Consider the following 16031-nt stretch of genomic DNA (forward strand, 5'->3'; position numbering starts at 1 on the left):
CGACCACCATCTATTAATCTGGATACAATTACAGCGACTGACTTACTGTGCACTGCATCGTCCGTAAAGAATCAAAGAAAACTATCAGTATTAATAAAATATGCTTAGGTTTTCAAGAAAACTTATTTAAAATTGGCAAACTCACTGAAAATCCAATCGGCATTTCGTCGATATGACAAATCTATGATCGACTGACTTAGTTTTCCGTCTCACTATATGAAGTCTCGCTTCTGCCTCCATGCACAGACAAAAACCTTGCCACATACTTTTTCGACCATGGTCCGGACAATGGGTCTTGAAACTACCTAAACTGTACAAGCATCAGAGTATGCAACCTGGGGATCTTAAAATCTTTTCGCGCATGTTCATTTTAGCTCTGGTCAAAGTCGAACGCCATCACCTGACAGTTGCATGCCCAAGAACTTTGCCGTCGATCATCGGCCGACGTACGACAGGGCAACGCCTTTTTGAAAGACGAGATATGTATCTGAGTATTTCCTTGGAATTCACAATCATACGGAATATTGCCACTTAAGATTGACTAAAACGTTTGTAAATCTCCGATTTTACTCTCATTCTATTTCGTGATTCTTCACTTTTTGTCATGATTACGTACGTAACGAGCGAACGCTCAATCGTGGCAAAAATTTCTCTTTGAGGCGTCGAGCGGTGGCCTCGCGACAGTCTTGGAATCTCCATATTACGCTAAAGTGGGATGGGGAGGGGCAATCCGATGTATGGATGATTTTGATAGATTAAAAGTGATGGAAGCCGCGTGATATTAACCAAGGCACAGTAAGTGAGACTACCCACAATTCTCCGTGATCTGTACACACGGAGCTCACTCACTGAACTGAAGCAAATTTCTTCGCTACACAGAACAGCTTGGTCCATATTTCAAAATTCTGGCAACATAGTTTTGATAATCATAATTTTCCGGTTTCTCACTGTGAACAATGAGAAGATTAACCCTTTTTCCGCGGAGGAGATAGCAATTTTGTAATTTTGTCGACATGGATTTTTGACAGCCATATGCATATTTTCAAGGAAATTAAGGGAATATTTTGCATATGTGTTGGCAAAAGAAAGGGTATTGATTTTTTATTGTTCGTAAGAAAGGAAAATTTGCATGTCTGACAGGTGTTATGATGAGACCATCTTAGTTGCTGATAACTTTAACTTGACGAGTGTAAAATTTTTAGCACCTCCAAACATCGACTTCTCTTGGATTTTAAACATAATCAATAATTTTGGAACATAGTTTTATCAAATAATCCTTACATTAAATTCTAAGTTTCAAATTGTTCAGAAACTGATAAAATTGAAGAAGCCTTTAGCAAATAATATCTGAGTGCCTAAATAATGGGGAATTGTGGGTAGCCTTGCAGGCAAGGGTGTACACTGTTTAAAAATACATTGTGTTGGCTGGTATAGACTGAAAGTTTAAGTCTTGCCCCCTGACCTAACCAGATCTAATGTTTCTCACTATGAGCGATGCTTTACTGCGTTAAATGTAGAAAAGATTGGATTTGAGGAAAAAACATATATTTGCTTATAAAAACATCGACTGTTATGAGAATAGTAGGCTTCAGAAATAATCCCGTATATATATTTTGTCGGTTACAAGGATCACCCAAATGTCAAAATTCTAGGTCCTTCGGGGAAACAGTCAGCCTCGCTCCGCAGGACTCTAGCTCTGCCCGTAACGATGTTTGCTGACATAAACCTTTCTTTTGGACAGATGAACTTCCAACCTGTACAACAGATCTTGTCACTGAAAACAAGATCATATCTGGTGACAGTGTGACATTAACTTGTTCGCTGACTGGAGCTGCTCCACCAGGTGAATTGGTCTGGATGAAGAATAACACAGTTGTCCTTAATGGAAGCCAACCCCTCGTGTGGACCACTCAGATCACCAAGGAAAACCAAAATGACATTTACAATTGTAAATACCACCATCACACTCTGTCACCATCTCCAACATGTGCCGATGATATACAGTTTGACGTACAATGTAAGTGTCGAATATTCAGACCATCAAATTTACAAAGTTCATTTACGTCATCTGCCATGTATATTGCAACTGCTAACACTCAAGAGTAAGCTTATGTGTTCCCAGCTCACAAATAAGCATTGTCGAGGAACTCAAAATAACTGGTGTCATATATGGCTAAAAAGCCGTAATTTGGATAACACTAAAATCTCGAATCTATCACGACAAGTAAAATCCAGATAGAAAATTAATTTAAATAAATAAAATCAAATCTTCTAGATGATGCATCAGATAAATTAAACATGGCAATGGGTACAGATATATGCCGACATAACTTAAAGTGTTTTAAATAACTTAGATTTCTTTTTACCGGCAATCTAAGCCCTAATTTCCCTTCAAGAGCTAAACAACTTACTGAAACCTTCTAATTTTTCCGGTTGTGTATGCAAGTATTAATAGAACATATCCAAACTTTATCATATTTATAATTATACGTGTAAAGACGGTCTTATTCGTCTCCACCTTTAAACAAATACATCTCCTGATACTGTCACTGTCGTCACAGATGGAGTGGGTAAAATCTTGGCAATGTATCGCGATGGCATTGCCATTGTTGTTACGTGACGTCACCGTTCGCGTAATTAAACTGTCCCCTGGCGACTGATATGAAAACTCCAAAGTTGTAGGACAAATGATAACTTTGGACGTAACGAGTGTCTGATAACATGTTTCCCACCATTTCAAATATTACTTTTTCTTCAAGGTTTTCAGGATAATTCAAACAGTAAATCCTGACATGTCACTGGTATAAAAAATATGCATGTTTTACAAGTTTGTTCCATATCAGTGTTTACGAACAGAGATTATTTGAAATCACTTTCTCTGCATAATATGTATATCAACAAACATAAGGAAATAGCAACTTATGTCTGTTGTAGATCCGCCTGTAATAGCATTGGACATAGCAGAAGGTACACATGAGGTAAAAATTGGAGACGAATTCTCTGCAGCGTGCACTGTCATAGATGCCAACCCACCAGCGTCTGTCGTGTGGACGAACAAGTCTATGGAAGTTGGGTCTGGTGGTTTGTTGCGACTGCAAAACACTAAAAAAACTGATGCAGGAAATTACACTTGTAGAGCAACAAACACATACCACAATGGACATCAAGGATCCAGTTCGAAGATGATAACAATAGAAGTACAGTGTAAGTATTTGAGTCACTGCAGACCTTGCGATCTTATTATGTCTGGGGAAATACGCAACTTCTTAACACGTACTGTGCAAGTGCATCCATGCCAAGCTTGGCCAGCTGATTTTGTTCCACAAAAATATTACGTAGTGAATGTTCATTAGCAATACATTATGAAAACATTTTTCAAAACATAAACAAATCAATGTATTTGTTGCACCATCGTCTTAAATGCCGTATTTAATATACGGATAATGCTTTCCCGAAAAGTAAATAAAAGATTTCACATTTCTGGTTGTTCACGTATCAAAGCCACTAGTTTCATTAAAATGGTGTTTCTTACTATAGATATGCCCGACTCTGTAGAAATATCTCACGCTCACGGAGGCAAAGCCATTGAAAATCACACACTCACGTGTACATGTAGCGCTGATGCCAATCCCACAGCAAGTTACACCTGGTTGGATCAAGCACAGAATCAAATTGCAGATAGAGCGACTCTGACCTTGGAAAACGTTCAACGAAGTAACAGTGGTATCTTTACATGTGAGGCGAGTAATTTGTTCGGAATAGTATCAGCATCAATCAACATCGATGTTCAATGTAAGTCGCTTATTGATCTTTTTATATGATGAATTCAATAACTTCATTGTTCCTAATGTTATATAAATACCCTTTAAATTATTAAAAATTGCAAGTGTGTATTTTTGTATGATGTAAATGCATACAGTATTGATATCTACATATTCAATGTAGATTTTTGGGTTAATGTAAAAAGAGATCTCGACATTTCGTTTCAGATCCTCCTATAGCGTCTGTATTCATTTCAAGCGGAGACCGTGCAGGTACGATAAGAGAAGGAGAATATTTTAGCGCAGCATGTGTAGCAGTAGATGGCAATCCACCACCAACAGTCGAATGGATTAAAGATGGAGTATTAGTAGCTGCTGGCAGTTCATTAAGTTTACTGAATATAAATAAACTTTACAGCGGTGTCTACAAGTGTACTGCCACCAGTACGTATTACAATAATTACACCAGTACTGATGAAAAGGTTATAACACTTGATGTGCAGTGTAAGTATTAAACACTTCTTTCAAGGCACTTCGGGGACAGATAATAGTACTCAAATTTTTTACAATTCTGTTATGATTACACCACTTGTGGGGTTCATTTAAAGTTCTGTGAGTAATAAAATTTACGCCGTTTTAGTTTTTCGAAAATCTAAAATGTCAGTTTTCTCATAAAGTTAAAGAGTTAGCACGGGCCGGGGATGGGGTCATTTTTTATTTTCAAATATCGGAAAATGTTAGGTAATTCGTTTCTCTGTTAGCAAGCTTTGTACCATGACCCCTTACTTTTATAATTGGTTTGGTAAGCGAATAGTCGAAAGATTCATTGAGGAAAGTTTGAACGAAAGTTTATGTCTTATCAAACAGGTTCAATAAATTCAGTGGTGGTATATGATAAGATAAAAATATCATCACTGTACCGGTAAATATAGAGCCGTTCATAATAATATTAAAGTATATATAAAGACATTAAAAACTCTGCGTAGACAGTTACTTTCTTTGAAGTTGCAACTGTTTTAATGAGTCAAATATCATGATCGATGAATATTTTTATCCTTATGTTGCGGATCGATATTTAAATGTATTTAAACCTGACCTACTGCAGCGTCGGTAATTCTCGTAGCTCTATAATAATCTTCACTTAATAAAAAAACACTCCCACCCCAAACCAACCCGCGTAGATGAGGCTTCGTATAAGATAAAGACAAATGAGTATAAATAATTAGATTTCTCTGTTGAACAATACCAATATTTTGAATTAAAGCGAGTCTACTATACTAACTATATGACCACAAAAAACCCTCGAACAATTGTCAAATTCAGTTCGCAGACTAAACACGCAGTTCAAACGATTATACACAGTTCTCGTGTTGAACTTTGACAAATCTCGAATCTGCTCACCCTTCAAAATGTTAATACTGTTATCTCCTCATGATTGATCTACCTTGACGTGTTCTTCGCTAGCTTCCTTGGGTTGAATGATTCAGCTTGCCTCTGTAAATATCACCTTCTCCTGTAATTTTTTTCGGTCTGAATTCTGCGTTCTTTATCCTTTATGTCATCCGGGGAATTTCACTCAGGTGTCCGGGAGCGACTTGCTTCTCGCAGTGCTATCGGGAAATTCCATTCAGCACTGCTGTGAAAGGCTTCGTTTTCATTATAGAAACATGACAGTGCGATAATTTGTTACCTTCACAACATTGCTGTATACGAAAATGATTTGATTTTAATATCATATTGGAAGAAACAATGAAATATGGCAGAAACTTTATTCATGTCCTTTATTCGATGTCATATCTTCACAGACCCACCTGGACCTCCATATGTTCATTACTTCAACGATGGAAAAGTAGTCGAAGGAACGACCTTTAATGCTACATGTACTGGACGCAATGGGAATCCATCAAGCTACACCTACCAATGGAGACATGGTGGCCAATTGTTAACAGACCAGCAAATACTAACGGTTGAAAATATTCAGAGAGACCAGTCAGGACTCTACACCTGTATTTCTACAAATGATATGTACGACATGATAGGAAGTGCCACAGGAACAATAGCCATTGATGTGCAATGTAAGTACAACATACATGTTTCAACTTTATCACTCATCAATTTAAATCGTTGAAAAGCACAGACAAGGCAATAGTTGAAAGATCCGGCATAGTCGATTTGATACAGCATTCATTATGATTGGAAATAATTTTCCATGCTTGCACATGTCTAAAATTTCGATTGAATCTCTGAGAATAATCACAATCATACCCATCCATAATCCGATAACACTAGGTCAAAAGTCGTAATACAATAGTTATAAACATGGATACAAAACAGTACAGAGCAGACAGTAAATCACCGATACACACAACAAAGTCAAATTCATGAAAAAAGGATGTATATGGACCAACCTGTTTGATTAATCTAGAGATTTCTAACTGTGTCTTCTTCATTTTTTTCCTCAATGCTAATTAACTCTGGTCAAGAAGATTTAAGCATGCACATTTCTTGAATGGAAAGCAATGTCCGCTTACTTTTACACTAATAGATGTTCGTACTTCTGAACTGCTGAATTAGTTTTAAGAGAAATTTATGAAACTTAACAATGTCCAGAAATATAGACTTTAGATGTCATGTTGTACGTCAGTTCCAAAATGCAACTGTTATGTGGTTATTCTCCACAATGACCAGTTTGATTAGTCCAGAATAGTATAGAACGTTCCGGAAGATCACGTTTACTACAAGAGGAGATATTTTTAGAACCTTAATTAGCATATCAATGGAAAGTGTAGAATTAGCATATCAATGGAAAGTGTAGAATTAGCATATCAATGGAAAGTGTAGAATTTCTAGTGGTCTCTGGATAGCTTCTTTTCACTATAAATACGGGACGGTACAGAAGAACAGTTAGACTTTGTGAATTTCACCAGACTTTGGGATTCTCACGTCAATGTTGACTTCAAGACTTTCACGTTTGATTTTGCTGTATGTAACTCTGCAGTTCAGAACTACATCAAGCCTGTCGCAATAGAAGGACTCACTTTCTCACTCATCAATGTCTGATTTGACTCAACTTCCTGGAAACTGTAATTTAGGAGTGTTGGGTCGCCCCGGCTAAGCATCCATCTCAGAGTCTATGAGTCATAGACTATAGAATTTCCTCTACCTTTACATTCTGTCGGTTTATAACGTACTTGCTCATGTCTTGGGCATAAGCTTTGCATTCTGAACAATTTTGTAAATTTTGCATCTTTTCACAGATCTTCCAACCAAAGTTGGTGATACCAGATATTTTGCTGAAATCGGACATTCTGTGGTTATAAAACTGACAGTAGATGCCAACCCTCTTCCAGTTACATTTGGAGAGTGGAAGCTAGGACATGTAGCTTTGAATAAAACCGATTCATCCAATACGTCTTCGGTAACCATTACTGATGTGGAGCCCGAACATTTCGGAAACTATAGCTTGTCAGCAGAAAATGCTGTGGGAGTTGCCACTATCATTGTTTCGTTAGAACCTACAGGTTTGTTGATTTAGATGGCGTATCTATATTTTCTGATTGTCACAGTGTTTTATATTGCATAACTCCATTGTGACATTCACACGTAAATTTTCTCAACAGTGTAGTCTTACCGTATCTATGCATACTAGTTTAAAGATTTTTGCCGTTTAATTCACATTTATAGAATCGAACAAGTATATTCCGCCGTTCCAATAAATATTGCAACTATGTATTGAAGATCCTTGTTCCAAAACTTTGACTATGTTTCACTTACATCTATCAGAAAATAGAAATATAGAATGTAGTCCATTGTAGTTGCTGATGGCAGATGTGATGGTATTTTTCATCAGCGTTTCAGTACTTTTGCATTGTGCATGACAAGTGGTTCTTTATTCGTGTGTCAACTCGCTTGAAATTCATTTACCCATAGGTCCACCCGGAGCACCCACTTTACAATTATTATCACAAGACTACACGAATTTGACTTTACTGATAAATCCAGGGCACAGTGGAGGCGATGAGGGCGGTGTTGTCTATACACTGGAATATCGTCTCTTTGGATTCGGGCCATTCAACCCGTGGCAATCGAGTACTACATCTGTAGTTATTGTTGTATTCGATTTACAATCTGGATCAGTCTATGAATTCCAAGCATATGCAGAAAACAGCTTTGGAAAGAGTGACATCTCTGATACGTACAAGTTCAATACATACGGTAAGTGCATAATAGGCAATAATATGCGTATGACCGCTGTACATGGTGTGTGACTCTTATTTTTATGAGTTGTAGTAAAAGTTTTGAATTTTAATCCACTTTATTAATGACAGACCTCTGAATCACTTCCGGGTTCGTTATCTTTGAAGAAATTTCACTTTAGAAATGGTGATGACACTCTAAGTTTGAAACTTTCATAATTCTCTCCGGAATCGAAATGGTCGCAGAGAGGTAATGATTGTTGTCGTCTTTTGCAAAATAGTAAGTCATATGCGTACTAAAATCAAACCTATAGGAACTGATTTCTCAGAAAAAAAACACTTGGCCAATTAACTTGACCATACGAAAATTTAAGTAGTAGTCATGGTAACATTTAATTCGGAAATCTGTCAGAGGATTTTGTATTAAAGTAAGAATATTTGGTTCAACGCAACTGAGGTCTTTTTAACGGGAACTTACGTAAAGCAGGTGACATCAGTTGATATTCCTTTTGAAATCCAGTGTAAGCTTAGTAAGTAACAGATGACCAATGCCTGTTTTTGAAAGATTAAAATGTTAACTGAGAAAATACACTGAGAAATTATGCGATTAAAGGTAGCTATATGAGCCGAGTTGTCGCCCAGCAGCTTGAAATACATTGGGATATCTCAAATACAGCACTAACTGCGTCACAATGTCAAGTTATTCAAGTTTTTTGATCTTGCATGTGAGACTAAACTTGGCATACCAACATAAAAACAAAATATTACAGTGTATCGTAATATTCAACCCCTACCGTCTAGCTTCTGTGATATATATTCTCGGCCCGACTCCGATGTAAGAAAACACTACCTTTCTTGCATGCCCATGTTTATCTCCCTGTAGTACAACATGAGGTAATCTGCAAAGATTCAACCTGTCAGGAGAAAACTGACAATGGAAGTTTAAAGTCCCATCTTTAGCAGTTCAAACCGTGATACCACTCATCTTCCGATCGATCATCGTTCACACACCATGACAATCCAAATATTGTAAACACTTCATTACAATCCCAGAACGCTATACCAATAACGTGAAAAAATTCTACAGCATTTCAAAGGACCTGCAAACCAAGTTGCCCAGAAATAATACATCAGTTATTTTGAATTTCCCTATGATAGAGACTGCAAGGTACATTACGTCGAAAATTATTATCATAACTGCATCTTTACTTATCCGCCGACAGGACTTCCGAACATTACCTTAAATTTGGATACAGGAACCCTTAGTTGGACACCCCATGACAACGAGAACTACTATTGCGTCAAGATTGAGAAGAAGAGCACTGACAAAGATGCTGAATGGGAGATAATTGAAGAGTGCATCCCACAACATATAATGGAATTCACTGTCAGTGATAAAAATGCAGAATACAGAATCTCATACTGCACAGTGGGAGGAATATGTGAAGATTCAGTTTTTCATCCTGTAGTACAATGTACGTCTTTTTCGTTGTAGAAAACGCCCAAGTTATGTTCATCCAATACTGGCTAGTTAAGTGTATCACTTTTCATGTGTGTACAATGACGAAAGTGGCAAGCACATAACATATCGCGTCAGATTGTTGTAGAAATTTAGATTGCGGATCACATCAGTTAAGATCAATTACAGATCAGAAACGACAGTAAGTTCAAAGTGCCAAGTGGTCGTTTCAAGCCGCAATCTAAGCTAAATGATTAATATGAGTATGAATGAGAAATGTGCAAAATGTGACCCCAGCACGGTGTTGTGCCTTGAGCAAGGCACTTTACTCCTCAGTGCTCCATTGGGGGTTTAGTGGGTTATTACCTCATCCTGTAATTGGGCTAACGCCTGTTGGATGATGGACTGAATAAAAAAAAAAAAAAAAAAAAAAAAATTATTTTCCGAAAAACAAACAAAATGAAATTGGCGATCGTTTTCAGATACACCAAAATATTCTGGACCGAAAACCAGCAAAAAGAAGGCTGTTGTATTGTGTCAATTACCTCTCGAATCGACATTGTGCTTTACTCTAATGATACTGCATGATTTTTCTTTCGTCATTTCAATTTTGCACCGGTGCTTGATAACGTTCTTTTCTTAACGTTATTCCAGATGCAGAGGAAAGTAAGGGGAACATTTCAGGTATTCTTGCAGGTACTCTGACGTCCCTTTGCATATTATTAATTATACTTGCGGCGATAATTGTGCTCGTTAGGATCAGGTTCCGAAGAAACACAACAGTACGAAAAGGTGAGTCAAAACCCGTGGTTATCTGTACTTGTGGTCGTTGCTTCTTTTTCACAAGAATGTTCGTTAGAAGTACATACGTAGTCAAATAGGACATATCTGTCATTGCTTTGGATTTTCGTCTAGAGTTATATGCGCCTTGACACTCAAATTTCAATCTGTCAGTCCCTGCCTACTATCAGATAAACAAGATGGGCAAGTCTTTGACATTACAACTACAATCAGACAACTATAATTTCAAAAGGAAAGTCGAGATAATTTGTGTTTGATTTCTCCATGTATCCCTCAGTCTCTGCCCTACTGACCACAAGCTTTCACATAGAGATCGTTGTCGTCGTTTCGTTTAAACCGCCATCATATTAGCCCGTATCTTTAACATTACAGACAATGGTACATTAAAAGTATACAGTCACCTGTAATCTAAATATGCCCATATATGGTCAAAGGAGCGTTCCTTAGCATTCAAAATGCCCATATGAGGGCGCTGTATTTAAGAAGCGACCACCCGCTAAAAATCTGTGATTGGTTAGATTTTCTCTTTCCATGGTGACTGTGGCAAAATTGGAACAGGTGACAATATACCTCTAAGGCAGAAACATTCTCTTTTTTCTCAGTGTAGGATAATATTGTCAGGTAGTCTGAAGCGTAGAATTTACATTTGGCGATGATTGATCACATATGACAAAAAGACTTACAAACAAAGTCCATCTGCCATAGAAGAATTAAAAGAGGTCAATAAGGAAATTCATTATGTTAACTGTCTTTCATTCATTTCAAGAATAGTCCAATTTCGCGTTTAGAAGAGTCGAGTCCTATTACTTGTAAAGCATTATGTATTTAAGAAAAGCGTGGCAGGTGCTCTGTAAAATGGAATTCACTTGATCGTTAAATTCTGTATCGTTAAAATTTGATAATAACTCGTAGCTATGAAACATCGAAATATAGATACATTTGTATGAACATTACGGACTACGTTTAAAAGACTGCTTTGTGCATAAGTTACAAATCAATCTTCAATTGATGTTTCAATTCATATTTTAGATAGTACGTATCCGAAGTGCAAAGTTCTTGACAACGTAGGCTTGCTAACTAGCAAATTGATAGGGTAACTAATAAAACCCATGTAATCAATAAATGTTAATGGTGTTTTTGTAGTCCTGCATTCTAGTTTCTTACTCAAAATGTGATAAAAATAGACACAAGTCTAATTTTTTAGACACTATACATTTCGATCCTTTGTCGTTCCCTACTCCAATTGATGGTTTAAAATTATTAAGAAAAATGTTAGTCAATCATTATTCTTTCTGCCTTCATCTATACAGTAAATGATAATGAATTTTAAAACAAACATCTGATTAAGCTGATCACAAATTTAATGTTCTTTTTTTAAACAGAGACTGAAATCGACTTATCTTCAAATTTCAATAAAGACGGAGGTAATACCATTCATTATTATTTGTCATGAATAATTTAACATCGACTGCCGTAACCCCTGTACTTTGAACAGTAGGCTACACTACAATGCATGCATATGTTGCTCACTACGAATGCAGACTAGGGGCGCGAAACATCATACTCATTGGAAAGTTAGGTTTTTAGTGTATTATTGACCTTGAATCGCACGATGAAACACAAATTTTTCGCCTTGAAAGTTTCGACAACTACTAGATAGAATAAAAATATGCAAGCTTTTGGTTATCCCAAAAACATGATGTTTTAATCACATCATTCAGGAAATAAAAGATTGTTTGTGTCCGGTGTCGATGTGAGTCACAAAAGTGGGTTTGGATCATGCAAAGTTACAACTGATGTCGAGCTCCTTGCTTTGGCTTGAGTTCACGTACAACTTGTCAAATACATAACTTGTCGATATTTCTCTTCAATATACTAGTTTTTGAACGGGACAAAGTTTATTGCTGTACGACAACTCCTGTATTTTATCGATATTTCTGTAATTATGCAACCTAAATTAACCTCTTATCCATCCTTAACATGTTTGACATTTTGAATTAATTTCCCATAACAAACACATATCATAAAAGTTGGGCAAAGAATCTATGAAGTGATCGATGTTGAAGAGTCAGCAAATGTTACAGTGAAGAATACTACTAAAAAGGTAAGTTTTTAAAATAAAGACCTTAAATTTTGAGAGACTGAAGTTGTCAGCTCAGCATAAATTAAAACTGTTTGCTGTGAAGAATGGCCCTTTACGGGGCAACATGTTCAGCTATAAATTAATGTAGTTATAAGGATAGCTTTGGAATACTTTTGGTACAAAAGCAATTTGGGGACTTACTGAATACAGTAAATATTTTCACATAAGGAATTCTTACCAGATGAAGGAATGTTTTAATTCAAAACGATTTTAAAGCGTCCGCTAATCTTGACTCAATTTTGGTGACTTCTTACGTTCAAGAACTCGAAATATGCACAAAGCTGACACTTTATAAAGTTCAGAAGAGGAACTAACTGTTTTTTCCACCAGGAAGTACACTTAATCGTTACCTTCTGTTTCTGGCAATGCAAAATTAAGATGTTGTCACCTTTCTTTCCTAGAACGAAGCTGAAAGTACTTATACTGATCTAGTGCTCTCCGATCGACCAGAAGACGCTTACACAGGACTCACTAAACGGCCTAAGCCAATCAAAGTAGGTTAATTAATATTTGCTTTGACAAGATATTTTAACCATGGTTGAACTGAAACAAATACATTACATTTAATTTCATCGCACACATTTTAAACTGTCACATCCTCAATAGGCAGAAGCAGCCAGTCCATATGAGGTGTTAAATCCAAAGATGATCTCTGAAAGTGTGTACATGAAGTGTGGAGAAACATCATTTGAATATCCACGAGACCGACTTTCGACGCGTAGCGTCTTGCACGATGGAAATCGTCACCGGATAGTTCTGTGCAAAGCTTGGCATATCGGTGGCAAAGAGGGTGCGTCGGAAGTTGCTGTCAAAATGGCCACCGGTAATACAAATCTCTTGAATCGCATTTACTAATAATACAAACAAAATCTACAAAAGCCTACACTACATAAAACATTCCTACATTCCTATAGACCAAAGTAACCTAATGTGACCTGTCAAAGAGACTTAATAATACAAACCTTACATTATTCAAAATAAAATGCAAAAGAGAAGACTCTCTGTATATGAATGAAGCATTGAAAGACGTATAGCAGAAATTTGATACCAACGAGAGAGAGAGAGAGAGAGAGAGAGAGAGAGAGAGAGAGAGAGAGAGAGAGAGAGAGAGAGAGAGAGAGAGAGAGAGAGAGAGAGAGAGAGAGAGAGAGAGATTTAAGGTGATTACCTTGCAATGTATTACAGGTAAAGCGAAAGCGAAGGAAGAAAGTGACATTGTTAATGAAAGCATTTTGATGAGAAAGATCCCAAATCACCCTAATATCGTTAAGTTGCTTGGCGTGTGTACACATCAAGGTAAGTCAATTGCTGCGACTTTATATTCAAAAAAGCTTACTTGCCCTAAAGTGTTAGGAGCGACTTAGATTTAGTCCGTAATATGCGCTAATGTTCTTCAGGATAGGCTTACACAGAATTATGCAAATGTTTCAAATTGCCACCTTAAATACAATTGTAGGAACGTTTTCAATCTTAGTTTCCTGTACAAATTTGCTCATTCAGTGGTATAAATTGTTCTCATTTGACTTAAAATACCACTGCACGTTCAACGTAGTCTACGGATAAACCTTCCTTATTGGGTACCCTTTTCCAGAAGCAATTTTCGTAAACACTCCTTTTTGTCACGTGATTAAGCAATTATAACGACATATCAAAATTGAGCTCAAGTATTGACATTTTCGACAGATTTAGACTTTTGAAAACAATTTAGTGTAATTAATTATTGTTATTCTTGATCTGTATGTCCATCGTAACAGTCTCTTTCGTCTGTTGTATGCTTGTCTGCAATTTTATATATGTTCTATGTTTTGCGGAGCCTGTAATTTGGAATTTACTCCTGTTGGTTATCCGAAACACTGACTGACTGACTGACTGACTGACTGACTTTACCGAATGACATAGTTGCCACTGTTAAAATAATTAGGACAGGACTGTGCTATTTGCAATTTGTGTGTAAACGTACGTATTAAAGAAGATGTTGATACTTCACTGACCGAGTATTTATATCATTCTTTGTCTATTTGTTCCAAACGATATCCGTTCCTATAAAGGCCCGACCTATATCATCATGGAGTATCTGTTTCAAGGCAGTCTGGAGACTTGTTTACAAGAAGTACGTTCATCAAGTGCACGTGATCAGAGCGTGACTGAGAGGGAGCTGTTATCGTTTGCATTAGACATTGGTAGAGGAATGGAACACTTAGCTAACTTGAAGGTAACCATTTAATTAATGCTAATACACATCCAACATCAAGAACATTAATTTTTAATACTTTGTACCCTATACTCCAACTCCTTAAGAAATTTTGACAGTATTTAGGTGCCAAAGCACAATGCCTTTCGGATATGTAGTCGCACATTCAATTCTGACCGTTCAAAATGATCCGTTTGACGTCCCTCACATTTTGAGATTCAACGACACGGTCAATCAGGTGCCAAGTTACTTAAGTATGATGTGTATCGGCATAGCAACCCCCGTTATGCTTCGTGCGGACCGGGTACGTTTCACTTATGTCATCATGCATACTTGTCTTATTTTTGTAATGACCCCATATTGTTCACGTGCATTTATGTAAAACTCATTAACAAAAGCCGATCCATGTAGTCCATGTGCAATTTAGTTTTAATCACAAACACATAACACATCTTCGGAATTGTTTAATTGATGTATCACTGCCAACTTGCCAGCATTTCCCCAAATTATGAGATATCATTATTTTATGCGATGGAGATCCATGTTCAAACGACTAGTTATACCTTTAACGCCACTTTTACTGATGTGTCACTGTAACATTAATTGGTGCTGTATGTCAGATTGTTCACAGATTTCTGTCACCAAAGCATGTTCTGGTAGATGACTCTCTACGCTGTAAGATTTCCAATTTTGGATACGCTAGCGAAGTCATCGATGATCAATCCTTTTACGAAAAGGCAAAGGTAACGTTGCATTGCATTTTATACAAACGTAAAGCGTGTTGTCAATAGGTGCCAATGTCGTTAGTTCTTGTCGAACACATACCTAACGTCACTAGGTTTTTATCAAATTCGTACCCTGGTGCAAATGTCCAACGATCAGACAATTTATGTCGACAGTTGTACCGAGTACAATATAGAATCATGGTCGATTCTGAGTCGAGCTTTGTTAAAAAAGTAATTTGAACGCGCTGGGTCAGCCTTTGGCCTGCCTAATTTTCATCAGGTCTGTGGTTGGGTTCAGAAGCGATCTAAAATTTGCGGCCTGGCACAAATTGTGATCGTTCACGGTTTCGTCGGCTTTCTGCCAAGTTGAGGCTCCGTCATTTGGTCAAGAGCGAAGTGGATTAGTGACTCTGAGATGGGAGTTTCAAGGGAAGGCGAACCAAATTTTAGTATCTTATCTATATCTTTGACCAGGTCCAGGGCGAGTCTAGGTCTGAATGTCAACGCAGCAAAAAGTAAATACAGAATTTATAGATGTCTTCATAAAACAAAGGACGACTGAATGAATAGTTTATTCGTTGGTGACACCTCTCTTTTGTAATTTGATATGTATCTAAAAACTCTCTCAGCGTATACCAATCTGTTTCAGGTATCATGCCCCGAGAGATGGATGGCGATGGAATCATTTTCTATGACCTTCACAGAGAAGTCTGACGTATGGTCGTTCGGGGTTGTCTTATGGCAAATAGCTACCC

General features: G+C 37.1%; 1 protein-coding gene and 1 long non-coding RNA gene across 2 annotated transcripts; both read left to right on the forward strand.

Annotated features, from left to right (window-relative positions):
• The first annotated feature begins 1362 nt into the window (after nt 1-1362).
• LOC139129242 (protein turtle homolog B-like) lies at nt 1363-13215 on the forward strand. Its single transcript, XM_070694885.1, has 11 exons — nt 1363-1372; nt 1742-2017; nt 2935-3081; nt 3538-3792; nt 3990-4265; nt 5567-5836; nt 7019-7282; nt 7692-7976; nt 9181-9344; nt 10071-10082; nt 12967-13215. The coding sequence occupies exons 1-11, from the start codon at nt 1363-1365 to the stop codon at nt 13213-13215; spliced, it is 2208 nt and encodes a 735-aa protein (XP_070550986.1).
• Nucleotides 13216-14416: 1201 nt separating this feature from the next.
• Nucleotides 14417-16031, forward strand: LOC139126366 (uncharacterized). The gene is made up of 3 exons (XR_011550552.1): nt 14417-14572; nt 15172-15294; nt 15926-16031. It is a non-coding gene; the product is annotated as an uncharacterized lncRNA (long non-coding RNA).

Source organism: Ptychodera flava, chromosome 3 (genome assembly GCF_041260155.1).
Source record: "Ptychodera flava strain L36383 chromosome 3, AS_Pfla_20210202, whole genome shotgun sequence".
Classification (NCBI taxonomy): domain Eukaryota; kingdom Metazoa; phylum Hemichordata; class Enteropneusta; family Ptychoderidae; genus Ptychodera; species Ptychodera flava.